We start from the raw sequence: 27,773 nt of genomic DNA on the forward strand, positions 1-27,773 counted from the left end.
AAATTCAGGACGCAAACCGAGTCGGCAAGCGAAGCAGTAAATGCTGAAGCCCGGATGGGCACTGCTCAGGCTCAGTATTGATCCTTTAAGGACAAGACATAGCAATAGCCAAAGGAAATGTTTATTTTTCATGTAAATGTGCGAAATACACCAAGAATAAGCATATTCAACTAGAAGAAAAAAAATAGTTCTTTGAGGAAATTTTTCAGCAATATGAGGCAACACCACCCAGAACACTGGAAACGAGCTACACACCAAGGCACCTATGGCTTTATGTGGAAGTTATACAGGTAGTTTTTGTCGGATGTAAAACAGAGGTGTACGATAAAAACTGCAATATAGGTAGAACTTTTTGTTAAAACACCGTGGCAAAAAGTCGACCCCCCATCTTACATACCAGTAATTTTCTACCGGTTCATACCAGTTTCCTTCATTTCTTTAGAATTAATGTTTGGGGTGTCTACCTATATCCTGCCCGATCTATATTAAGGCTTTTAAGGTCATTTGCACCTGCATTACATTACCCATACAAAACCATTGTAGTAGAAGATCTTGCATCGGTCTATCCCCGCTGACCGCGCTTTCAAAAGAAAAGCGTACTGCGTGCCACCACGCTTCTTCCTTGTCCTGTGCTCCTGCTTTAATGCAACAAATGGCGCTTGCTGCCTGTCCCTCAGTGTTGGCGAACAACATTTAGCCAGAAACTTTGTGCTCAATAGGCAGTTTTAGTTTAGCGCATGCTATGCCATTGCGTACACTATGAAATAGCGGGTCATCACAGTACATGCGCAGTAAGCTAAACGACCTATAGCGTACGCACGCTATTTCTCAGGTGTAGTGTTAGTGTCTTTGCGTGGTTTGCAGAGTTTGCTTGAAACATGGCGGTGGTCCTGCCAGCCCACCACAAATTGAATTTGGCGTTGCTTTTGTAAAATACACTTCGTTCATAGCAAATGACTGTGTTAACGGCTTTCGCTTAGTCTCAGGACACCTCGACGACAGAGTATTATGGATAGCCTTGCAGTGTTTTCGAGAGCGCTTCTCGTTTCAAACCAGTTGAAGCCTAATGAAAGAAACATTCGAGATGTCAGCGCCACCTATCACTACAGTCGGGAGATAGCTGCAACGACGGCATATGGCCTCTGAGATCCAAAGATCTCGCATGCCGACTAAATGTAAAAAACACACTCTGCTTAGCGTTCTCTATACTATAGCATATGCTATAATTCCTTACGCTAAACTAAAACTGTCTAATACCAGTTTGGTGTCTTGCCTGTAGGCACCACACAACCACAAATAGTTAAATGGTTCATTTCTCCACCGAGTCGGTGCAGTTCTCTCACCTGCTTGACAGCACGCCCATGGGTCTCACAGAACGGGGATGACCGCCAGGCCTCGAGGTCACCGCAGTCGCAGTAGCCGCCACCGCAGCTCATGCTCATCTTGTATTTGTGGTTCTTGTGTTCGCTGCATCAGCAGGAAAACCCGAAGTCAAGGTTATTTCACTTTCAACTGCCAAAGACAAAGAACCATGCATTTGCCACTACAAGCAGGCTACAATTCTTGATACAGACAGCTTTGCCATCTTTCACCTGACAATCGCCATAAAGTTCGCGACCTGGTACTGTGCATGCAGTCCCACAGTCTGCTAGACAGCCCCATCCCAAACTCGACGTCGGCAGAAAAAGAAAGTTTCAGTAAGAGAGCCTCGAAGCCTACACCGGTGCAGGCAGATGAGTAGTGCTACGGTGAGGCTCTGCATGGACTAGAGCCGGGCGCTGTTAAGCAAACTTGCGATCCTATTCCAGGCATGTCAACGCAGCTGAGGCATCAAACATTAACAGCAATCAGCATATGTGCGGCCGCATTACTAGTTAGTCCATGTGTTAAGTGTTCTCCACAGCATGAAAGCTAATTGACTACACAAGTGCTATACAATGTCAATGCCTCAAAAAAACATGCATCAGTCTTGCAGAGCTTCACAGAACATTCCACTGCTTGGCCAATTATTCCCCAATGCCTATCAAACACCCTTGTTGCGAAGGCCTACATTTGCACGGACCAATATCTTCCAATTCAACTTTTTTCCAAACTGAGTCGTGCAATGCTTTTCGGACACCAGTACTCACTGTCAAACACTTGATAAATTTGGTTTTCTCACTTAGCAGCATGTAAAAAAACACATTTTTTGAGTGCTTTCTTTCTTGATGCTAAATATCGTTAATTGTTGCACTTTTACTCAATTTGTTTGACACACCACATTCACCCCTACAAGAGCCCTGTACAGGCTGCTGCACGTAGACTGAATAAACACTGCCTTCCTAAAATGGCAAGTCACCTGCTTTTGAAACAGTCGACACACAGGACACAGGTAGGGTCAAGACCACAGTCTCGGCAAGAGTACGTGGGCTCGCCGGACTTGAACACTCGGCCGCACAATGTCGGGGGCGACTCCATCCGACGCAACTCCTCAAAGTAGCCCCCCGGATCCGAGGTCCCGCAGACAAACCTGCGCAAAGGGTGCAAACAGGAGCATGCTTCCAGTAACAGCAATGTTCGTTTTCCAAAACAACAGCAAACGTTTTGTTTAAGTTTAGTTTTGCTACACCATAACAATTAAAAGCACGTTTGACTACAGCATCGACAGATGGCACCACCATTCCGATACAGTAAAATCGGCACTCTCAGTGATGTTGCCACAGATGACGTGCCTTTCGGCTTTGTAGAGAAACAGGCAAGTAATGCTCTCAAACGGAACGTTAAACTGGACCCCACCATAAAATGCCATTTCTGCGCGAAATCTGAAAATAAATCATGCAGCAGTTTGGTTGAAAGAGACGTGCGCACCTGGCACTCCTATTTACGCAACACTTTGCATTCGGAGGAGCAACACTGTCAAGCTCACCTCTCGAGCGAGTCGAGCAGCGTCTTGCGTAGTGTTGCCTCGTCGTAGGCCAGCTGCAGAGGGCGACAGTTGAGGGGCGGGCTCAACAGTGGAGGCACATGCGTCGCCCAAAACGCACGCAACACCTCGGGTGTCAGGGCACCGCACTCGTGGGCCTTCAGCCAGCCAGCCACCGCCGCGTCCACCTCGGACATGTAGGGGCTGCGCACATCGGCCTCCTCGCCCACCCGCAGCGAGGCCTGCGCCAGGCCCGCGTCCTCGCCTTCCATCTCGAGGCAGCGGTGAAGGGTAGCAGGCTGCGTCTACGAGACTAGACCGCAGAAAGCTGGAAGGTCATGTCTGAGATCCTCTCCGCTTTCTCTCTCAGCTGACCTGAAGGAGGTCCCAGGGCTTTAAGCTCATGGGATGCCACACCCGTCCCCCGCCACAGCCCTGCATTAGCAAATGATATAAGAAAGAGAGATTAACTCATGCTTTGCCACTCTCAAGGCAAGTCCGGCACACACACTCGTACAACCTTCCACTACCCAAGCGTACTCATTTTGTCAAAAGCATGGCAGTTAGGGTGAGTTGGTATGCCACGACATTTTTAGGCTTGTAGCGCAACTCAGAAAGAGCAAAAAGGAAGGCAGAAGGGGTAATGAACACTCTGTTGTCCTTTCCCTTTCATTACCCCTTCCACCTTCCTTATCGCTCTTTCTGAGCTGGGCTACAAGCCTAACAAACTCATTTTGTGTTTTCAGCGCACTTCCCACCCCTCCAGAAGCAACTTGTGCAGAAAGCAACACTGCATACCCATTGTGCAATCTATGAACAGGTCATCTAAATGCAAAAAAAAATTGCGTAAGTTTAATTTCCAACGTCAGGCAGAGCAAATGCGACGGTGCGTGGTTGCAGTCACCGCCACCATGCAACGCACGTGGCCACACATTATACGTCTCATGGATTGGCCCCCTTGTACTGTTTCCGGGACTGGTCTGGCTCTAGAAGGCCGGTTCTAGAGATAGCACAGCAGTTAATTACACCTTACTCGGCAAGACCAACGAAAGCAGGTGCACGAAATCCCAGACCGTATGAAAGTAAGCATAGAAAGGTTTCGTTTATTGAAGTAATTGTGCTCTTAATGTATATCTGTTGCAACAATGATATTTAGGCATCACTTGTTTCATTACGGTGAAACCTCGCTAAACCGTAGTTGACCAGAGCTCGGAAAAAGTATGTACTAAACGGTAGTACTGCTTAACCGAAATAGCATGAGATCACTCACTTAGCTGTCAAAAACAGAACTCGGAGAGAGTGCGATGAAAGGGGAAAAAACATGCAGTATTTATTCATTCGCGCGACAAAAGTGTTATTTTCGTTTGATGCTGCGGCGGCCTAGCAGTGACCTCAAACTTATTGAAGCTGCGAGCCAGCTTTTCAGCCAGTCCCCTCTTTTTGGCAAACACTCGCATGGCAGATTCCTCGTTGGCGTTACATATTCTCCGTGCATGCATGCGTTAGCACTGCAGAAGTCGCAGGGCACCGTTTTCATTGCGGGGTGCCATTCTAGCCGCGACGATTGCATTCGTGAGGCTGACATAATGTGCAGCTTCTGCCACTGTTGGGCCAGAATCACCCGTGCTGCCACTTTCTGTGTCGTCCTCATCCCTCTCGCTAGTCGACACTTCGGCAACAACAGAGGCAACGATGGTGAAAAGTTGAACCTCGTAGCCGACACCTCTTCACAGTCACAGCAGTGCTGCCGAGCAACTTCTTTGCATTCCAAATTCCATTGTAGTCAACGACAGATCCCTGCGGCGTGCCAGCGCCGACTTCTTAGTGTCGCATTCGAAAGCATGAACATGGCACGAACGATGTCAAATTTTTCTTCCATGCTGAGCACCCGGTATTTTTTATCCAAGCTTCGGCATGACACTAGTCTTTAGTTGCACAATGCCACAACGCTCTCATACGCTCTCTGGCACGGCCCCAAAATGATGTTGAAGTGGCTTCATGCACAAATATACAGAGCGCTTGGAGGCCTAACCAATCTCTGAGGCTTGCTCTGCTGGGCCGCCCGATAAAGATGACACACCACCGAGTTTGCGCGACAAAAAGTGGAAGCACTATGTGTTAACCAATACATATGCAATAAGCTGGTATGGTTTATGCGGGTACAAAAGACATTTTCAATGGCCGCTGAGTCGGTGATTTTACTTTACTGCTTTTAAAACGAAACTACTGTTTAAGTGGGTACAGTTTAATGAGGTTCTACTGTACCGAGTAATTCCGTAGAAAACAAGGCCAGCAGCAAGGACACCTGTAAGGATAGTAAAAATGGTAGTGCTGCCTTGCACGCGAGCTGTGTAGCAAGACCGCAGAACCCAGGCACGGTCAGGAAAGTCCGAGAGGGTTGGCAAAGAGAGCTTTGTTTTAAAAAGGACGGCTAGTCTTTAAGGCAATACTGCAGGCTCCTTACTTCCTGTACTGGAATAATCTTTGGCTCGGGCACCACTCTGCTGGACTTGTTGGCCCATGTAGATGCTGGACTACTGACTAGCAGGTCTCTCATGTCCGTCAGTTGAGCTAACCTGCCCACACCTTTGTTGGCAGAACCAGTCCCTTGCCTCATGGGCTTGGCCATGCCTATGCCCCCTAGTCGCCGACCGTCACTTTCTTGAATTGCTTTTGCATGCAAACTCGCAACAGAACTGATTACTGGGGGCTGCTTGGCAGTGACTCATTAGTATATTCACAGTAGCACGACACAAACGTCGACAAGAATGGAAATTGGATGGACACTTGTGTTGCTCGTTTTTTTGTTATAAAGCAGAACACTGTCTATCTGCACGGTTTGCCGTGTTGATTGTTCCTCCAGCATAGCAACAGGCCTATACAAACGCACAGCATATGTGACCTGTTTCCTGTCCTGTTTGAGTATGATAGATATGTTGGTCAGGTCGCCTCACACATCGGTGCAGATGCTGCAACAGGTTCCAAAAACATTTACAGCAGGCCAAGAGCCATAGTTCTTTTTAATAAATGTTTATTTGTTCATTCATTTGTACAAAGATGCGACATTGCTTGAGGCAATGCTAGTGTGATAACTGACAGCAGTAGCAGGTTGAAAGGAAAATTCATTACGAATAGGCATTTAGTGGGAATATAAACAACAGAAATATTTGCAATTCAGGGCAACACACAAGTAAATTTATCACATATAATGATGTAACTCGTGTCATTTATTGATACATGCAATAATCCCCTTGCTTTTATGTTGCCACAAGAACCGAAAAGGAAGAGCAGACACATCAGCAGTTACCGTGGATCAAATTATCATCTTGCATCAAACTATCATCGTGCATTAAATTATCATCTCCAAACAAATAAAGGCAGAACCTGTCTCTACAAGACATCTACGAGAAAAAAACAGACAAAAGATGAAAGATGGCCAGCAATACCAACAGCTGCTTCCGACACGAAGCGACACAAGGGGGTTATTTACCGAGTCGTAAAAACACACACCTGGCCACTGCAACCCATGCTCACTGATAGCGCAAAAAAAAAGGCAACCTTGCTTCAGGAAAGCAACTGAAAGGTCCTGCACAGCCCTTATACAACCCTTTACAGATAAGCCGTGGAGAAGTTTCAACAGGTTCAGTGCAGATTTTGTTAACAGTGATTATTCATGTAAAAAATGGGTGAAAACAAGACAAAAAGAAAAAGTATTCCCTTTAATAACCAATAAACCTAAAATCTGATTATGCATCGAGATGAAAATTTAAATATACATAAAAGCCACTGAAAGCGCCAACAAATGTACAGAAACACAAAAAGGCCACGTAAAGAACCTCACAACTACTGTTAACTGTTACCACACTTGGCTGTTACTATATTTTTTAAACGTAAATCTTCTTAATTGCTGCTGTACAGCAGTGTCATCAAAATCAAACTTCATCACACCTGTCAATGCGCCTACCAGTACAACATACCACACAGCTGTCACGTCAGAATTGGGCACACTGTTGCAGAAACGCTGGTCGCTACAAGAAGGATGCACTGGATCAGAGGCTGTATGCTGTGATGCTCAAGAGCTTTTAACAATTAATCTTTTTCTACAGCTAGCAAAAGAATACTCGCTTTGACTAACACTGAGAGCATAAGTTATGCACAAGTGGAGCCTCTTCCAGAAAAATTAGAACTTCACGTTTATTTCTGGCCATGAAGAGTGCACTTGTAGAAAAAAAAATTCATTGATGATTACGATACCCCCTAATGCAAAATTGGAGCACAGCTGTGCTTTCATTTCGCAATATATTGGCTGAAGTGGACAATCTGTCTCGTGTGGCCCGTTGCAAAGGGATCGAATAATGTGGCTCGACTGCCTTGCTAATCTGCAGATTGCGAGAGGCAGCACGTGGGCGATGCATGGGCGCAATTCAGAGCAGCCGCCGCAGCTGACGCACACTGCTCTGGCGCCATCTCGCAGCTATTGTTGCCGCACCACGCTTTCACCACACCGTGCTCCTCCGCTTTCCACCTCACAGCTCCGGCGCTGTCCTCATCGCGTCTTTCATCCCCCACTGTGCTCCGCATCCATTCTTTCATCCTTCGTTGAGCCCGTTTGCTCGGTTACACCAACGCTCGCTGCAGAAATGGCCACCTAAGAGCTGTGCTCTAAAAAGCAAAGAAATGTTACATCAGTTATATAACTTAATTTGTGCAGAAATTATTCAGTCATTCATATTAGAGATGACCCAGAACTGAGATCTCTACTCGGAGAGATGTGACCTTACAATTTGTGCTCAGAGCCGCTCGGCAGTTTATACTAGTGCCCAACAGTTACGCCGACAGTAGTAGGCGCAACACTGCCGTTTGAGGCATTTGTGGCTGCGCGTCCACTTGGCTTCTTTGTCATTTTGCAGCCAAGTTTACTGCGTGCGAGTCTATGGAAAATGTGCTTATCAAATATGCAAAATCAATGCAGTTCTCTCCAGTGCCCGAACACGTGACACTTTAGCAGAGCAGCCCGTAAGTAATGCTCTGCTAAAACTGTTTTCCACACTGACAATTAACAATTTTGCACTGAAGAAGTGGCCGGATGGAGTTTTGAGACAGCATTCTATAAGACTCTGCTGATTCAACCTTACTTCGTAATGTCCCGCCTAAGTTGACCAGCACTTCCGCCCAGAGAGCCAAATCGATGGCTTGCCACATGGAAGTGGCACCTAACATCACAAAGATTCGATGTTTGTTAACCCTGTCCCTTTCATTGAACGAGTAATGCGAAAGCTACTTTAACGGTAATCCCCAACTACGATCGCAATCACCACCACCCAACACATTACAATAGAACCTCATTATGATGAAGCTGAAAGGGGATGTTAATTCCTTTGTTATAATAATTGTACACTATAGCTGTGATGTTGGAGGGGGCAGAGAGAGGGGGGTAGTTAACACTGGATGAACATCAAATAAATGCAAAAGCATGGTACCATGGCGCCATGCAAAAGGTCGTTTGACATGGACCTTTTCACAAACTGCTTCGTGCAACTGCATTAATTCATTCTCACCCTCGATCTCAAACAGCTCGCAAGGTTATGCAATCTCCTGGTGCTATGGCATGGCGCTTTATGACCTCACATGCTGTGTCAGTGGAGACGAGTCGTACTGCGCTCATGCCTCCTCGCACAAAACAAACCACCGAGCAGCACAGTGAACTCCGCTCCACTTGAAGTGGCTTGTTTACACTGATAAATACGGCGCTTTATTTAGCTTTCGCGTTCATAAAGAATACTTCTACCCAACAAAACACTTCTGGTTGGGCTGCGAGACCCTCAACTTACATACCCACTTTTTTTTTCTTCTTTTTACGTCTTTCACCGCACAGAACAGTGACGCTATGGCAGAGAAAGAAACCAATCGACGCAAAGGCAGCTCCACTAACTCACAAAGCGCTGTGTGCGCGCGTCTGAAACGAGCAACGCCGCGCGATTCCACGCCAAACAAGCGGCGTCGCGACCGCCGAGCCTGTAAACAAAGGGTAACAACCTCTCCAGCCGGGACTCCAGCGAGCTGGCAGGAAGGTCAAGGGTATACATTTCGGAAACTCTCTGCCGCCGCGTACCGGAAATTACGGCCAGGGAAAATCAAGTCCGCTCGGATCCCCGATTCGAGTGCGACGAAGACCTCGGGCCAGCCGCCGTGCGGGCGCGCGCGCGCGAGAGAGAGAGCTTCCACGAAAGCACCGTATTTTTAGAACGTCCCCTCAAAAACCCTCCCGAGGCAATTGCGCAAGGGAGCGTGATTCGGCGATCTCGGCACCGACGGTGCACGGCCGGGAACGAGCGTCCCCATGACGCGCTACCGCGGCCGAATCGAGACGCTGCCCATTCAATGAAGCTCGGGCTGCCCGCAGACACCGCGGTGCGAGCCCGACGTTGCACACGCTTGAGACACCGCTGCCATTCCTCAGGCGAGAAGGGAACGAGCTCCGGCGACACAAATGCCGCAGGAACAGCTGATCGCTACGACGGAAACAAGAGGTGCGAGCGTCGCACGCAAGACGGTGGTGACAACCAAGCTGGCCACGTCTGCCGGACAGTGGCAACAGCGCCCACCGCTCCAGACGACGCTCGCTGCGTACGGCACGCCGCAGAAGCGGCAGCTGTCCAGTCGCGATGGGCAAACCAGCGCATCGCGTCTGCTCGGGTCTTCCAAAAAGAAACCAACAGTTTGAGGGAAGACACTGAAAATAGCTGGCAGATTAGGCCTAATGGCTCGGGCTGCGGGACGCGACGTCAGATTTCGCACTGAAACGCGGAGCGCCGAGGACGAGGCGACGGGCTCGGGCCGAAACTCGGCGACGACGCGAGAGCCGCGCCGTCGCGCAGCCAAGAACAACTCACCCACGAACGGACCGAGATGGGCACAAATACGAAAGGTTTCGTGTTGTTGAGCTGGGAGCAGAAACAGACGAAAACGAAACGCTGCTCAAAAACGACGCCAGATGGCGATAAACAAAAACGCCGTGTCGATGTCAGTCCGATGGCTGAAATATTTTCAGCACCGTAACAAATGGGCAAATCCGCTGCTCTTTAGCTTGATTATTGATAAGTGCCGTAATAATTATTATAACCTCAAAATTTAGCTGAAATATATAAGCATATTTATATATCTTTACCTTCGTCACAGTCACCAAAGTGCTTGCTCGGTCACATAGCGTTAACCCCAGCGTGTGAGACACCGTCGGCACATGTGCAGTTCTTGAATTTAGCGTTTACAGCATTTAGCGATTTTCGCGTGTTTTCAAGCATGAAGATCAGTGCAACCGAGCTCGTCACGAACGCCGTCGACTTGGACCCGTACCGGACCCTGTCCGTGAAAGGGACTGTCAAGGCGGTCGCGTTCTGTCCCTGCAAGTGGAACTCTTCTCTCCTGGCTGTCGGAACGGCGTCGTCCGTGACTGTCTTCAACGTCAAGTTGCCGGTCAGTTTTCTCGCCGACCATCTCACGTTACCCACTGTCGCTAGTTTTATTGCTTCTAGTATGTAAGCAGATGATTGGTCTACTGTATTTTTTCCTCTATTGTAAAGACCTAGTCACATTTGCTACAAGTGGACTTCATCTAAAGTTAAAATAATAGTAAACGTTCGAACGCGGCCGTAAGAGCGTGGTATTTTGGCACTTTTATACGCATTTTCTAATGACTGCGTCGGTGGTCTTTGCATTTGAAGGACGAATACAGCCTGAATTCAGCGCTACATTAAAGTCAATTTGTCCTTCGTCAAACTTGTTGCTAGATTTAATTTAGCCATACCAACATCTGGATTCCTATCCGCGGGTTAGTTGGCATTCCTTCAAGAAATGACCGCTTCGATGAGCCATACGAGCACCAGACTAGGCACATTGGAAACAATTATGTTAGTAATAATCGGAGCACTACAGCAGTAGAATCACCAATATAATCAGAACAATATATAAACTATATTTATAATACGAATAGAACGTTGGTAATGTTTAAATAAATTAGAACAGTAATAGTATTCTGCACAGAGCCCACGAGCAGTGTGCTTGCTGTTCTTGTGCATTGTTTTTTTATATGCGCCGTTTAATTCACATTCCCTGATTCTTTCTTCTCTCCCATTTGTCCGTTTTATAATACGCAAGTTGATTTTGTGATGTTCCTTAGTTTTCAGTAAATGTATGGTTGTACTGTTAATTTCACCAATCCAATCAAATCTGGCTACCCACTAAAATCTTGGCTACTATGCGTAATGAGTAGAACGAAATTTCACTTAGAACAAATTTTGAATTACCCGAAGAAATCATTTGCTTGAGTGAAAACACTCATGCAAAAAACACGTGAGCCTGCTATTCATGTGAGGACACAGCTTTACTGACCCGAGCAGTTGGACTAATCTTAAAGGGGTGGACCAAGGTGCGGATAACGTATAGGCACATTATATTATTGACATTCGATAACATACACTTCCATTGTGTAAAGTTGAACATTGCAGGTATAGTCTTATTTTTTATTTCCAGAATCAGAGGCACAGTACTTTTCTTTATATGTATAAAATCTGGTACACATTAAATTTGGGTTCACACTGTTTTTGCTGTGGACCCATAAAAAAATGTGAGCACATCTGATCCAGCGGTGCATTGGAATAGGCCATTTCTTGCCAAATTAGACGGTGGTGTGTTCGGACGTTCTTTATGCCTCTCATTCTAATTTGGCCTGCTGGATCATTCAACCAGTTTTGTGAGTCCCATCAAGATCACATTAATAGAAGTCTGCAATATATACAGACATTACGTGTGCGCCAGGTGCAAGCCCTCCCCCCCCCCCCCCCAGGTGGACCGATGTAAGCACTGCATGTTCACCTTCATAGTAGTGCCAGTGAGCGCGCATCAGTTGTGCATAATAGAACAATAAATTAAAACACAAAATGTGCACACAATAGATTGCCATTTCGAATGCACACAGGCCTCGTAATGTAATAGTCCATGATGAACATTCAACAGTTGGCCTATGCCCATTCTCGGGCCATTGTGTGTCTCCCAGTGAGACACTAAGGGTACAGAAGCCTTAAGTGCATTTAGATAGGTGTGGTACTTCTCTGTGCGTACACATGCCATCACCATTCTTCCCTCGACGAGCATTGTACATCGCCTTTGTCCATGTCATCACTGTGCAGACGTCTCGACATTGTGCATTTGCCTGATTTGGAGAGGGAGACAACAAAAAAGAAAGGCGGGAAGGTTAACCAAGGTCATGCCCGGCTGGCTATCCTGCACTTGGGAAGGTGGAAAGGGGAAAAAGATAGATTAGAAAGATAATAGAGGCAGTCAGTGTGAACACACTCGCAGAGTAATGTCCGCCTGACAGTCACAAAGCATTCGTCCAGTGCGGACGTCTTCAAGAAGCGCAACAGGGCTTCCGTGGCCATATGCACGTAAGAGTGCCTAGGCCAGAGATATTTTCCTCCGAGTGCGGTCTGTGATCCTAGCCGCTGAGACTGGTTTGCAGAGCAAGTCGTTGAGTGCTGAAGGATGGGTAAGAGCTATAAGAGTTGGGGTTGGGCATGAAATAGATGGCAGCTGGCCCATGCCATCGTCCGACTCATCCATGCTAAGGACGTTGTTGAAGGGAGGGACTTGTTCTCATCAAGAACAAGGAATATGGGATTTATTTACAGTATCTACACGAAGGGTGGAGAACGTTACATTTCATCAGTCTAGCATGACTGAAAGAGAATTAACACTGAGCAGCCGCCAATGGCTGCTTAAAAACACTCTGTCCTCCCTAGATCCCTAGGTGAGGGAAAACTGCCATTCAACCTTCGTCCAACGGGAGAGTCATCGTAGTCGACCCGCCTTTGAGGGGGAGGGTTTACCCGCTCACATCGGCACTTTGGTTTCACTGAACACACCGAGGTGAGAGGGTTTCTTGTAGACAGGGGTCGACCCGAGCAGGCGCCTCTTGATCCCAGCCCTGACCCTGCAGTCAGTAGCCGCCGCGTCTGTCCATTGACTGTGCCGACTTCTGGGGCCCTTGAGATCGCACCACAAAACATCCCCTTCCAGGAATTCCCCCGCTCCAAGCAAACCGTGAAGGCAACAACGTATCGACTAACAATACTCGGTCCGCCAAATGTGGCTAGACATGCCGGCGCCGTCAGGCTGTTGAAGAGGCGCATTGTTGTCCTTACAAAGCGAGTCGTCGCAGCGGGCTGGGAAGCGTTCGGAGGTTGCTTCGAAGATCGCAGGCCCCTGCAGGCCAATCGTAACAGGACACAGAAGCTGCTGCATGGTCTCGTCAGATTCCCAAAACTTGCATGCAGCCCTGTTGGCCATTCCTATTAGGAATTAATAGGCCTGGTCTGGAGCTTGCATTTTGGCATAACTTGTGAGCAGTGCAGTGCATAAGCATTGCATGACATTAAAGTAGTGTTCTGTGCAGTGCATAAAGGTCACATGAGATGACACGTTGCACCAAGTTAGATTAAAATGTTTCATGCATGACATTAACTGCTTCATATGTACTCACTGTGGTTGCTTAGTGGCTGTGGTGTTAGGCTGCTAAGCACGAGGTTGCGGGACCAAATTCCAGCCACGGCGGCTGCATTTTAATGGGGGCCAAACTGAGAAAACACCCGTGTACTTATATTTAGGTGTGTGTTAAAGAACCCCTGGTGGTCCAGATTTCCAGAGTCTCCCACTACGGCATGCCTCATAATGAGATTGTGGTTTTGACTCGTAAAACTCCATAATTAAATTTTTTTTACCGCTTCATAATCGAACATGCACATTAGATCTGCATAACTTACCTTTAAGCCTTACTTCAATGAGAGCACTTCAAGTGTCAGTGGAATGTGTGAAAGTAACAAGCACTAGCATCCTTTCAGCAACCAGCATTAGGAAGTGCTTATTGCAGAACACTTGCAGGACAAGCAAGTGGCCACAAAGCATTGGTGTGTTCTCCCGTTTTGCCTATGCAGGATGAAGACCATGAGCTGAAAACAGTTGATGCGAGCATCCTGCGCAAGTTTAACCACGATGCCCCCATCCAGTGCATTGCTTGGAGCCCCAACATGTCCCTTGTGTTGCAACCCGTCTGGATTAGGTGAATGCTTTGAATTTTGGTTATTCGGGACAGACCTGTGCCCATTACATTACAAAAAAGCAACCGAATACAATCACTTCATTCAAGAATATAATACGGCAGCCCATTACTGCCCCAGAACATTAATTGAGCAATTGCTAAAAAAAGTAATAGATTACGTTTATGATACTTGTCTCCCAATCTTTTTTAACATTGCTCAAATATCGTAAATAGAATGGGCAGGCCTGGCCCTTTCAGTACATCCTCTGCAACTGTTCAAGAATTGTTTTTCTTCGCTAACGATTGGCAATTTGCAGAATAGTGAGCGCCGCCTGGTGTTTTCTAACCACAAGCTCTCGTTCACAGACTGCATTTCTGCTTCTAGGTGCGCTCCCCTCTCCTTCCAGGGAGGAAGTGTGAGCACAATTGTTTTTCAAGTATAACTGAGAATTCCATATGTTGCCCTACACCTAAGCGTGGGTAACAACGTATGTGCTGCCATTCAGTGGGCTCTGGCAGAGTAGATGTGTGTGTGTGTGTGTGTGTGTGTGTGTGTGTGTGTGTGTGTGTGTGTGTGTGTGTGTGCGCGTGCGTGCGTGTGTGTGTGTGTGTGTGTGTGTGTGTGTGTGTGTCTGTGTGTGAGAGAGAGAGAGACACCATCAGCAGTGACACTGTTGGGGGAATAGTGGTGCTGTAACTTATGAAAAGCGGTCGAGAACTATCCAATGACAGTGAAAAACAAAGTGAACTTAAATTCACTGAACAATGAGCATTCTGACATGCTGGCGACATTCTGCATAATGACGCGAAACCATCGTGAGATGTGGAATCCACTGCCGACCATTTATTTTTGTTCTCCATGGGCAACCTGCCGTTAGGATGTAGAAACAAATACTGAGAGCTGGATTTGCCTGTCTTAACATGTGCATCTGCAAAACTGTTGCGTGCCACTACTGGGAGCATTCTACTGTAGCTCCTGGTAGCTGGTTTAAATGTAGTTGGTTACTGAAAAAAAACCTTTAATTACAGTGAGCATTGCAGAATGGGAAAGAAACAACCAGTTATAAAACTGGAAAAAAATGTAATTCATTACAAGTAATTCATTACATGAATATCTTACGTACTAATCCAAACCAGAATATTACAAGCACCTGGAGGCCATTATTTTACTGGGAAGGGGGGGGGGCTACACTGTGAAGGACACATCCACCAAAGAGAAGAAATGTAAAATTAAAACTAATTAAAACTATGACAGCATAAAATTCCAACGGGCACATATGTTGTTGATGAGTTGAAATTGAAAAGTGCAAGGCTGTTGATAAACATTTCTCAGTTGTGACTATGAATCGTGAAGAATAAATGTCACGCTTGGATAGCGTAAGCAAGTTATCAGATGCAGTTATTTGAAAACTGAAGGCTTCCAAATGACCTCTACAAACCCTGTCTTGACATTGTGGCCTTCAAATTATAATTAAAGAGGCTCTTAATCCATCAGTACTAATTACTCTGTTAATAAAACACACAAAATATTGGTAGCTTCTCCAGAAAGTTGCTAACGACATACAGTTGGTTTTATCCACACAGAAGGCATCAGGGTTTTTTCTCTTTCTCTCTTTTTTTTCTTGCTTCTTATTAGTTCCATGAAATATTATCAATCAGAAGTTTAAGTTTTCAGGTTAAAGGGTGCAAATATTTTGGGCGCTAAGAATAAAAGCTGGGCATTACAGTACATTTACAACATATTTGGCGATTGAGGGATGTATGCACTAGGGCGTGGAGCGAGATTTTTATCGCGAGAGCCTGCTCTTCTCGCCCAACTTTATATCCGGCATTGTGGCTGGTCTTTTCAGATTTGCAACGGCGAGCCTGGACAATGACGTGCGTCTCTTCTACTCTGACCTGAAAGAAGACGAAGTCAAGGTGGGTTGGGGGGGGTCCAGCTTGACCAACCGGTTTCGATTCGCGTAGCAGCTCCACTTGGTGCCAGCCACTAACAAGTGTGCACAGGAGTACCGACAGATATTTTTGAAGTTGTGAGAACTCCACTGTGTTGCTTCGATACCTCTTGTTACACGGAGTGACGTGTATCCAGAAGCATTGTGCCTTTCAATTATACGTGCAACACACTCGCAAGACAGGACAGTTCTTAGGTGCTCTGGCGGTTATAGGGCGTGTGCAACGAGACGGTGGTGCGGCCCTGGTGGCACACTATAGAGGTGACATGCGTGCTAACTCTAGCAGATGACGGCAAGCATAAGCATTGTGCGTGCTGTAAAGAAATTGCTTCTTGCAAGCTTTTGTGCAAACTATGATTACTCATCACATCGGCCATGCAGCGGTGACTTTGGGTGGTGGCACAAGCACTGCTTAAGATATCTTTAGGGCGAGCCATTCAGGCTATTATGTGACATCTCTTGCGATGCTGTTGCGCCGTCTGGCCTCGCACTGAACTTTCATCGGGTGTGACGCGGTGTTCCAGTGTGAGCGCATTGTTCCACACTGCATCGGCGTGGCATTCGAACCAATCAGTGGTCTACCCTACTGAAAAATTGAATTGCAAATAGCCTAACCATATATGGGCTGCCCCCTGCCAAAATAGAAAAAAAATGTGCTGGGCGCGCATGAATTTGTACAGTATTTAAAGTTTAGCGGTCGCCATTCCTTGCAAGGAAAGAAGAATGATAGGTGTAACGTTAAGGGATAAGAAAAGAGCAGATTGGGTGAGGGAACAAACGCGAGTTAATGACATCTTAGTTGAAATTAAGAAAAAGAAATGGGCATGGGCAGGACATGTAATGAGGAGGGAAGATAACCGATGGTCATTAAGGGTTACGGACTGGATTCCAAGGGAAGGGAAGCGTATTAGGAGGCGGCAGAAACTTAGGTGGGCGGATGAGATTGCGAAGTTTGTAGGGACAAAATGGCCACAATTATTACATGACCGGGGTAGTTGGAGAAGTACGGGAGAGGCCTTTGCCCTGCAGTGGGCGTAACCAGGCTGATGATGATGATGATAAGTCGCCATTTATTGTTATTTTTGTTTGTTTGTTACATACTTACAACACTAGATGCTGACACGCGCTTGCGCCAGGGCCGAGGTGCACATTGTCATTTTTTTTGTGACTTCTGCAAGCTTACGTTTGCGCCGCTCAAATTTGGCTTGGGTCAGCAGCTTCTTCAGACGGGTCATTTCGCCGCAAAGTTTTAACGTGCCCACTTGATGAGAATAATTGCGGTGCAAGATGCCAATGCGTGCCGAGCGGGTCAGGCTCAGGCAACCTGAAATGCGCTGCGTTGTTTTCCGGTTGTGTAGTGTTTTGAGAGGGCAGTGGGAAGCTGAAATGAACTGGAGTTGGCGAGCGACAACGAAATGTGATGCCGCCAGAGAGGAATGTGACGCTCACTTCAGGCTGCTTGTGTTGGGGAATGGCAGCGTGTTTGGGACATCACCTATTAAAAACATGTAGTACGCTTCTAATATGCTGATACATGGAAAGGAAACTGAGCGCATGCCAACGTTTTTCATGTCGCACTGGTGGGCGAGTACTGTGGGGAAGGTGCCGTGGCAGCGCCTACTGCTTGCTCTCAATAGCGCATGCCTCATGCCTTTTCATGCTGGCATGGGAATCAGCAGCCGGAAAACGTATAACATGATCGCAATTTGGCGATGCACTGAATTTAGGTGCTAAAATATTGCATTTTCCGGAAGCACATTAATCACTAGAAAAGAAGCATAACTGTATTGCGTCATTTTTTGTGTTCTCGTTCGCGAATGTTTGCGCCACAAAATCATACGAAACGAGGTCGTATCAACGAAGTTCTACTGTATCTCAATGTGTCATTGTGGAACCTAAGTTTAGGGTAATGTAACAATTCTATTTCAATGATATTCCTTTGCACACTTTGTCGGTGGTCTGAGTGGTGCTCCACCAGTGTTCAGCCGGTTGTGAACGGTGGATGGTTAGAAGGCCGTAGAATTGAGTGATAGGAATTCTTTCATTATACCAGGCCTATCTGTTCTACTGTTGTCTGCTATGCTTTGTCCCTGTGGTGCTGCAGATTCTGTCTGGCCACCAAGGTCCAGTGAACGCCGTGGCCTTTGAGCCGCAGTCGGGCGAGGCCCTGGCCAGTGTCGGAGACGACAACACCTGCCGCATCTGGGGTCTGGACGGCACGCAGCAGGCGCGCATTGCCCTGCGGTCAGCTGGCACCGCAGTTGTCTGGCATCCTGATGAGCTGGGAAAGGTGAGAAGCCTTGTTTCCCTCTTACTGTAATAAAAATAATACCAGTCAAATACAGCGTGCATCCTCACAAAGGGACACGTGTGCGAAATGCAGGTTTGAGTAACGTTTAGGCTAGGCATGGCTTTTTAAGAATCAAAGCTGACAAGACCAGGCCCTGGCTGATATTAAGCCTGCATTTTGTACATGTGTCCTTCCCTCTTCTATATAGCATGGTTATTGCAAAACAGTTCGATATATAGCCAGAATTCTATATATAAAATATTGTGAAAATTCGTCTGATACTTCTGCACATCAATCACTGAGGCAAGGTTGGGGGATCATTGTTCGGAGCACACATTCGGTTGTGCCTAGGCCGTGCTGACTTTGTCATCCGTGAGCGCCGGCACCACCGAACACGCGCGCCAAACAACGATCCCCCGTCGCGCCCCAGTCGTGACACAATTATTACTCAATTGGAGCTTCACACAAAGTATTAATGCGAGAGTGTTAAGGAGCCCATGTCGCAGAAAATGTGCCATCAGCGTCTGGCGCCGAACGTCATTTCGCCAAAAAAAAAAATTTCGAACCACGCATACCCAGGCCTTCCATGGGATGCAAGGAATTGACTGAACTAAGTAATTTTTGCTACGTAATATATAAGTGGAAAAATCGTAAACTGCGACTTACGCACAACCTACAGACATGATAGCTCTCGGATTGCAATATGAATACACGAGAAAACGTCATTCTCTCACACGAAAACTCAAACAAACCCCTTTTCCAGTGTTTCTACAAATCAGACTGTAGACAGCCTCCACCATTTGCGCACACCGGTGCGTAAATATCTCGGAGTTCGCGGAGCAGTGCGCCTGCTTTCTAGAAAGACTTCCAGTTGACGCTCACCTCCGCCGCATCTACGCCCATGCAACAGGCTGCATTTCTACCAGAAAGCCCGCCTTCATGGATAGCGTTCGCCGGGAACGTTTCCCAGTAAACATTAAGGTTACGTATGCTGCAGTTGCCGGGAAGCATGAGAAGCAGTCGGAGATCTTTGCATGCTATCGCGTTCCACTCTTAAATGCGAAGCTTAAGCGTCCTCCAAATTTTTATTTATTTGGCTGAAAGTACGTCAACAGTGTAGCCTCCTTCCTATTGGCAGCTGCGTGCTTAAACACGGGAGTCCTCAACATAGTCTAAACGATCCACAAGCGATAGGCCAGTGTCCTGTATTGTGCCGCAGTAGCGGCATAGAAGGGCCAAAGCAGCCACAGCCCGAGTTGAAGTCGGGAGTGGGCCAACATTAGCGCTTGTGGGATCATCCTCAGCAGCGTCTTCGTTTGGCCACTACTTCTGCTGCGATCTCCACGTCCGTCAATCGAAGCATTTTGAAACAAAATACAGGGTCCTGAATGTTTGGTTGCCCGTGTTCAAAAAAAGATTTTGCACTCACCGCTGCACTGTTCTTTCTCAAATTTTGCAGAATGATCACATTTTGGTGTCGACTTCGTTTAGTATAACACTGGGCACAGTTAATTGCCTGGCTTCTAAGAAAGAAGTGCAACCTTGCCTGTGATTATGGGGATGCGAGCTGCTGCTGCAACGGCACAAGTATAAACTTGTGTCTCTACCTGTTGTCATCTGCAGAAAGCAGCATTTCAGCAAGGGCAGTTGCCTGATACAGGAGCGGGTAACACGTGGCAGCCTTCCCTGAAACGCTGCTATCTGCAGATGACAGGGGGTGACACAAGTCTGTGCCAGGGCCGATTTTTCAGACGCCATTTTTTCCACAGGCTAAAACAGTCTCATTTTTGTCTTAAAGAACAGGCAGCTAATCATGCCAATTGTTATGCTAAACGAAGTCAACGCCAAAATGAGATTGTTCTGGAAAATTTGAGCAAGAACAGTGCAGCGGTGAACATAAAATCTTTTTTAAGCACGCGCAGCCCAATATTCATTACCCTGCATTAAGTGGCGTCTGCCAAGGCAGACCTATGAATGAGCCCAGTGAGCATGTGCGGTCGTGTCTTTGTGGAGGCAAACTGCCAGTCCATGTGGGGTGCAGAGCGTGGCACCGTGGAGGAGTCGGTGCGGCAAATGCAATGGGTCGTTGACGTTGTCGAACTAGCCTATGGAACTAGCCAATCCACCACGTGTGTATGCCGCTACATTCAAATGATTCCCTTGGTGCGATCAATGTGTGCAGTAGCGGTCAGTAATACCCATCATGCCACCGCTATTTTCGAGAGTGCTGCGGGAAAGCTCACCGCCTGTCAGCAGAGTGCACATGGTCTAGGGTGGTGCAGTTCTATATATCCATTTTACACCCGACCCCGTTCGAAATAAAAAATAAAAAATGCATGTGATTTTCCGGGTGATATAGAAAGTGTTCGATATACACAACAATTCTATATATCAGTGCTCGATATATCGAGGTTTGACTATGTGTACAGTCAAGAGCAAAAGTCTGGGGGCCAAAGGTGCCTCTAAAGAAATTTTTTTTTCTTCGTAACCTGGGCATAAAAGCTGAAATCAAGTGGCACTGCCTATGTGCGCCTGCTTGACCATCGTCACGCATAAAGACAATTTCACATTGCACAGCTGTTCTAGATTAAATTATTTGTTTTTGCTGTTGCCGTGGTCTCTAGACTTTTGCTCTCGATTGTACATATGTATGGCACGTGCTTGCCTGTGTATGTGTGTGCATGCTGTCCCAGTCGTCTGTAGTGCACTTCAGGTGAGAAAAGAAAACAATAATAAATGCGTGATACAGTTAGACCCTCATCACTTGCCGCTAACCAAACAAGAGCCTGCCTGTGCTTACATCGTCTTTGAACTTTGAGCTTGCCACAACACCCCGGCAAGCATTTGAAGCAGCAAAAGGCTAGGAAAGAGGGAGCAACACATGTGAAGCTGATTTTGCTAGGGTGAGCAGTTAAGAGGAAGCTTTAGCTTCGATTTCCCAGTTCAAGTACATGTAAAACACAGAAATGCATTTATGAGATGACCTCTAGGTCGATCTGAATTAAGTTTGTTGCAGTTGAGGGAGAACATTAGCATTTTGATGTAAAGCCCTAGACTTCTTACGGAAATTTCCTAAAATTGGTACTTTTCAAAAGAAACGTTAAAAAGAAGCCTACCCCGTACCCTACTTGCACACCGCAGCCGCACTGCTCGCAAGCACGATGCAAAGGAATCAAACGTGCTTCATGCCTGACCCAGCTGTTGCACTGTTTTGATGGGGTGTTTATGTTATGGCCACAAAATTGCCGCTCGTGGCAGGCGTTGCATCCAAGTGTACAGCCGTTTGTGACAGCAGTAAGCAGGCTGCCAAAGCCAAGTTATCAAAAGTCACCGCGCAAGCTATCGATTTGCAGTGCAAAGCTATCCCAGAGATATGCGTATGAATATACCAGCCATATGAAAGAGATTCAACATGTCATATGCGTGACTAGAACAGTCACAGTTGCCGCATTTTTGATAGCAGTATTGCGTGGCACACTGGTGATAAGCCTCATAGGCTTTCTTATATACGTATATATATTACTTTGTGTATGTAGGCAGTGGCATAACAATGCCGCAAGTGGCTGGGGGGGGGATGGGTAATCGTAATAAAAAATAAATAACTTGACAGCACTGTCTCTGCCTTTTTGTACCTTGCTCGCCGCACAGCTTCTGGTGGCCGAGAAGCGGGGCACTCTGCGGCTGTACAATGCCATGACGGGGCAGGCCCTCATGTCCATGGAAGTGGGGCAGCCGGGCTGCGTACTGGCCGCCGCCTGGTCCCCCGGCAACAGCCAGCTTCTGGGTGCGGTGGTTGGAGGCAACTGCTACCTGTGGGAGACGTCGCGATCCAGGTGGGGGCATGCTACGCAGTGTCCATGCTACGCAATGCGACATGTGCGGCGATCACCTCAAAGAGCTAGTTGACATTGGCACTATGGAAGTAGCACGCATGCGATTGCGGATGCGGTTAGAGCATCCGGCGTTAAGTCTGAGCTGTTCGGCAAGACAGCAGCCACAGTTGGGAAAGTCCGGGAGAGTTCGCTATGAGAGATCCACTTAAAAAAAAAAAAAAGAAAAATTACCACTGTTTGCCGAAGTTGACCCTAGCTCTACATTTCTCAGTGATTCTAACGCAATACTAAGATCGCATGGCAGTCTGCGCTAGTAATTTTACATCTGGTGAGCACTCTGTCGCCGCTGAGGAGCCAAATGTAGTTGCTGTGTGTCACAAACGCTCATGCCCTCATCATATACCACAGTGCATCGGCGCAGTTTCCCCAGCGCCCACCAGGGGCACAACAAGTGCCGGCAGCCACGCGCTCCGAGCGTCGCGGTTCAATCATTGAGCATTGTATGTGTTCTTTATGTGTTCAAGTGCAAGAAATGCATGTGGCGAGCCTAGCTGATGTGTGTCACTTTCTTTTGCATTCTTTTAGTAAAATTAACTTCTGAGACGACATTGTAAGACCATTGCAAAATTGGTGCCAACTGCAGATTCCTATATAATTATAGCTTATTGCAACTTGTATCATTCATCGTCATTATTTTACTTATACTGTTGGCCCCTGGATGCTGGCTGGCACAGGATGGATGTCTTGGTCGGAACTGAGTAGGTCATGCTATTAGAAGAAGCTCTTCCAAAGTCATAAAAGTAAAGTCAAAAACAGCCATCACTATGTACTGAACAATACAACACACTACACTGCTCAAATGTTAGGTACCTCATACAACACAGTACTCATCCCTACCATATATAAAGTAGTACTTCATAGGGTACACATACAGCCCATTGACAAGCAATTTTATAACAGAAAGGGAGAATGTTACAAAAAAGCTGAATTTAATGCAATAGTACTCAAAAGATACATATGTTTACAGGACATAGTACTAAGGTGCTAATGCAGGTGTAAAAACAGGGTAACATTACAAAATTCATTCTTCTATTGTCTTTGCAAACCTCTAAGCCTCATCACACTGGTAACAGCCCCAACTTAAGATATTTTGCACAGCCATATAAAATAAAATCTCTGTGACATAGTTCCGCATTTAGGAATGTTCCTTTCCACCTGTAAATGTGCTGCCTCTTTGTTGATTCCCAGAACATATTTATTTCCGCTTTATTTGATTTATTTTTATTTGTTCCTCATTGTTAATCACATTATACATGACCATTCTTTTTGCGTATTTAAAATGTGTTGCATTAACATTGTAACAAATATGTCTTTACCATTTTGTATATGCCCTCCTGCTATGATCTCAATCAGGATTGGCAGTATGTATAAATAGAAGAACTGTAAGCAAATTTCATAACTGCTAATTTAAGCAAGCTGTTTCAGAGGGCAAAACCAAAAGGCTTTTGTGACCGCAAATGGCTGCACCCAATAAGCAACACAAAGAAAATTAGGGGTTGCGAGATTCTTTCATCTTGCCATGTGAGCTGCGAGCAAGGGCAGTCGAGGACATCTGGGGCTTATCCGTGCCTCCCTCTTGGTGGATTAGGGCCGCATGGTTGTGTTGGCACCTTTTCTACAGAAATGCGCAGTTTTATCTACGCGTCGCTGGCAGCCTATTTTCATGCCTTGCTTATTGTTTTGAATCACGCTGGTGCAATGACAGTTGCCCTTAAACGCAGTCCTGAGCCCCGTCATTGCAGTGATTGTGCATCCTGATATCGCGTCGATCACATGGCTGAGCAGCGCAATCACCGCAATCAAAGAGCGCAAACTGAGAGGGTGAGCAGCAAGGGAAGGCACGCGTAGCGAGGGGACTCTGAAAAGGAGAGGCCAAGGGAGGAGGAGTGTTGCTCCTTTTGGCTCATTCAGGGGGCTCGCACCTGGTCACTCTTATGTGAACTCCAGATGTGTAAGTGCTTCTAGTGCATCTAGCAAGTGGCAAAGTGACGTCAGTAACATGCAGAATCTTGGTTTGAGTCAGTTGGTGCTGTCACATTACCCAGGAAGCTCTCTGAATAAGCCACTGCGGTGTTCACTAACCCGAGCTTCTTTAGAACATTTGTTGGGAAACGCCTTCAGTCACTTCACCAGCACTTAATGCCAGAATATCACTAAAAATGTCCTTAGGCTGCTCTTCAACACTTATTGAATGCTGCAGAATGCAAAGTTTTGTCGCTCTTACACCACTTAATTATACATAATACTGTAAATTACAGTTTGCGTGCTACAGACTGCTCCAAAATCAGAATTTTTCTGCTCCAATCTGCTCCAGAATAAAATTTTGTCTGCTCCATAAATCGCTGCAAGATGACTTTGAGCATGGCCAACCCTGATAATCACACAGAAATGTTAGGGGTGACATCGCTCCTTCTTGCCCCTGTTCAGTTGCACATGGTGGCTCGTAGTAGCATGGAACGCCAACTAGGTCCCACGCCCTGCTGCCCGTGGCATTCCGCCCCGCGGCAAAACTGCGACTGTGGTCTTACGGACTTCGTTTGTGGATTGCAGCCGGCCCCTGGACCACAAGTCGTTGCACAGCACTTGTGTCAGCGAACTGGCCTTCTCGTGCATCCAGGACGAAGTGTGCGCCAGCCGAGGACATCCCAGCAACGCAGTGAAGGTGCACAACTTGAAGACGAGCCAGGTGACTGTCGCGCTCTTATCACAACTGTCGGCTGCCACCAGCCGCCGACTGTCCCTACGGTTGTGGCATTCCTCTGTTTGAGTGCGAGGTCGTGAGTTCAACTGACCATTTTCGCGACCAGTCTCACTAGGTCTTGATCGGATGTTAATTCTCGGCAAAAGCAAGAATGAGCATGCACGGCTTGCCTTAGAGGCCTACCACATTAAAGACAAGGCAATAATTGCATCAGTGATACACCTTCGTCCCTGCACCCATCAGAATTTGAAATCCTAAGTTTGCTTATGCGATAAGTTGGCAGATGTCAGTAATGTATTCTCTGCGCCTGCGCGGTTGTGTGGCCTAGGTATATATATGCAACGACGACGAAGGAAAAAGACAAGTTGTTAGTCAGCGCCAGTGTGTGTCGTGTCTTTCTTTTTATGCTTCGTCTTAGGTGTTTGGGCTGTAATGTTAAGTTCACTAGGCCATCTCTGCCGCAAAGCCTGCTTGCAGTAGTAGTTGCTGGCGGGCAGCAGAGCAACTGTCGTAAGAAGCATTTTGTGTTTGCACCATGACAAGCCTCCCTGGCGCTCAAGTTCAAAAGGCATAGAGGTGAGAATAAAGAGACTCAAAAGTAGAAGTGGTGTTGAGGAGACACATTCCCTGAGTTCCTCCTAAAATTTGGAAAAGTTCACTCGCATTGTCCCCTCCATTCACCTCAGTGTTGCCTCGCACCCAAGCAAAAGCAGCGATGACTGCTGTCATGGCACCTGTCGGGCCACTGCCCATGCATTATGAGTGTGGAGAAATTGGTCTGTTTGTGGCTACACCAGCTGCTCACAGATGGTAGGATGCAAAAACATTTGTGTATCAAGGTTCGCATGCTCGAAATCCAAATGGATGAAATTAATCCAAAGTCCTCCACTGCGAAATTTTTCACAGCTCAGGTGTTGCTTTGGGAGGGTAGACACTATCAACTTGTAAGCCGATCACCAGGCGGCCCCTTCGTTTTGCGTTCACCAGAAGGCGCTGGAGGTCACAGCCACCACTTGAGCTCATGCGATGGCGAACTCGCTTGTGAATTGGCTAACTTATCCTCAGAACTATCCGAGGTTCTAAGCCTGAGTGAGGTGTGGGTGTGAGTCTGACTTCGAAAAAACTCGGAAGAACATTCATCTGAGCAAAACGCTCTTCCGGGTGTTAGCTTCGAAGTCTCGCAACCTGTTCTAGGGTAGACAGAGCAAAAACATTGCATTACTTGGCCTCCTTGGTTCATGCAGAAGCCACTGATGGAGCCTGTTTAGTGAAATCTGAGAAGCTGACTTTTCTCTAATCTGTCCTGAAAAGGGAAGCTTGCATAACATTTGCACCAAATTTGATGAAAATGGACCTTATAACTGAAATGAGATCATAATATTATATATATATATACACCCACAGGTTTTCGGTGTCAGAAGTTGAAGATTAAATTAAAATTAATTACGAAAACTTGGCATTTCGCATATGTTCGGTCGGTCGGCATTTCTGTAGTTGTCATTTCCAGCCGATCTTTATCCGTTGACACGAATGGCCTGCCGGCTCGAATTGCGATTCTGTGCGAGCGAAAAAGCATACGCCCACTGTCATGTCCACCATTACCTCATGTTCGTGCTAACAAGGCAATGCCGCTGTACCCGTGCAGGTCCTCCTGGACATAACGCTCAACGTTGGAGGCGGCATTTCCTGGCACCACAACTATCCGGTGTTGGCCTTTGGCGGCGACGGCAGAGTGCACCTCCTCCGGGTCATCTCCTGCTAGTGACCTTTCCCTCTTGGTCACAAGGGGGTGCTAGCACAGCTCCCGCCCTTGCCTCCTCTTGTACATAGACTCATGTTCTTGTTCTCCAGTCGATGTCATAAAGCAAAGGTCTACCTTCTCATTGCTGTGTATGTTGTTTGCGAAGCCATGCCTCACTGTGTCTGTGGTCGATCGTGTCTTTATTACCTCTGCCGCGGACACAAAAAGAACTTACATTATGGGCTGTATTTTTGGACAAGTGTATTTGTCCACGAAGTATTGCAATTTAAATTTCTATTCATATTGCACTTCACCAGTGGCTCGAACACCGGCATTATTGCTGCGGTCAGTCTCCATTGTGGCAAATGATAATGAAAGACAAAATTAAATGTTACCAAATACAGGCCTAAGTGTCTGAATGCTTAACTTACCTAATGTCATTATTTGTAGTTGCAGCATGCATAAAGATTTAATGTCATGTGCCATGATGCTGGTATGCCTGAAATTTTGTAAGGTCTTTAACCTGAGTATTTGTCTGCTGTACTCCAAAAATATTTTTACTACTACCATCTAATATCAAAATTTCACATAAAGCGGCGTTGGTAGCCTCGAGCCAGAAGGGATGACACCTCTGGTAAGGAATGTGATGGTGAGAAATTGCTGCAGTGTGTACAGCTTGTACCAGTACAGACTCTTATTCTAATCAAATGATTACGAATACCATATGGTAGTAAAGAAATATATATAGTTTTTCTGTGAGAAAACCATTACCTACAATGTCTGACATCTAATAAGCTATACAGCTGCTCTATTGTACATGTGCTACTACATGATGTGTACTTTTGCTACCAGGGGAAGTTTAATGGATAATGTGATACCTATTTCACTTCGTCCATTTCATGGTGCTCACTCTTTCCTGCATTCTGGAATGTGTATTATAATGCATTTTAAGTACTTTTTTTCGTTCTTTTTTTTTCTTCATCCTTGATTGTCTATTACACCTGGAGTTGTTCAACAAGCCATGCCTGTCACTATTGGCTAGGCTATCCTTTCCTGTTAACATTAAACTTTCTTCTGTGTGGCCACTTGTGGGTGTGGATTTATGTACTACAGGGTTTCCCTTGTGACTTAGTCTTTGAATATGTGTATTTTGTAGATACTGGATAAGTTGCATGGTGCAAATAACATGACGGTGAGTA

The 27,773-nt window shown here is 46.5% G+C and overlaps 2 protein-coding genes across 3 annotated transcripts in view; one reads left to right on the forward strand and one right to left on the reverse strand.

Annotated features, from left to right (window-relative positions):
- Positions 1-9,890, reverse strand: part of Ubr1 (Ubr1 ubiquitin ligase) — a 63,727-nt gene extending 53,837 nt beyond the window's left edge. Inside the window, exons 1-4 of one of the 2 annotated variants that reach the window (XM_075675617.1) lie at positions 9,796-9,890; positions 2,906-3,337; positions 2,339-2,509; positions 1,344-1,467 (exon numbers count right to left, since the gene is read on the reverse strand). In XM_075675617.1, the coding sequence (XP_075531732.1) occupies positions 1,344-1,467; positions 2,339-2,509; positions 2,906-3,174 (564 nt within the window). In that variant the 5' untranslated portion in view covers positions 3,175-3,337; positions 9,796-9,890. Of the gene's footprint in view, positions 1-1,343; positions 1,468-2,338; positions 2,510-2,905; positions 3,338-8,737; positions 9,084-9,795 lie in introns of those variants that run through there. The other variant, XM_075675618.1, reaches the window with a different exon arrangement.
- Positions 9,891-10,099: 209 nt separating this feature from the next.
- Nup37 (nuclear pore complex protein Nup37) lies at positions 10,100-26,716 on the forward strand. The gene is made up of 7 exons (XM_075675619.1): positions 10,100-10,375; positions 13,891-14,015; positions 15,845-15,914; positions 18,054-18,239; positions 21,888-22,072; positions 24,683-24,818; positions 26,479-26,716. The coding sequence occupies exons 1-7, from the start codon at positions 10,202-10,204 to the stop codon at positions 26,593-26,595; spliced, it is 993 nt and encodes a 330-aa protein (XP_075531734.1). The 5' UTR covers positions 10,100-10,201; the 3' UTR covers positions 26,596-26,716.
- Positions 26,717-27,773: the final 1,057 nt, after the last annotated feature.

This window comes from Dermacentor variabilis, chromosome 11 (assembly GCF_050947875.1).
Source record: "Dermacentor variabilis isolate Ectoservices chromosome 11, ASM5094787v1, whole genome shotgun sequence".
In the NCBI taxonomy this organism is placed as follows: Eukaryota; Metazoa; Arthropoda; class Arachnida; order Ixodida; family Ixodidae; genus Dermacentor; species Dermacentor variabilis.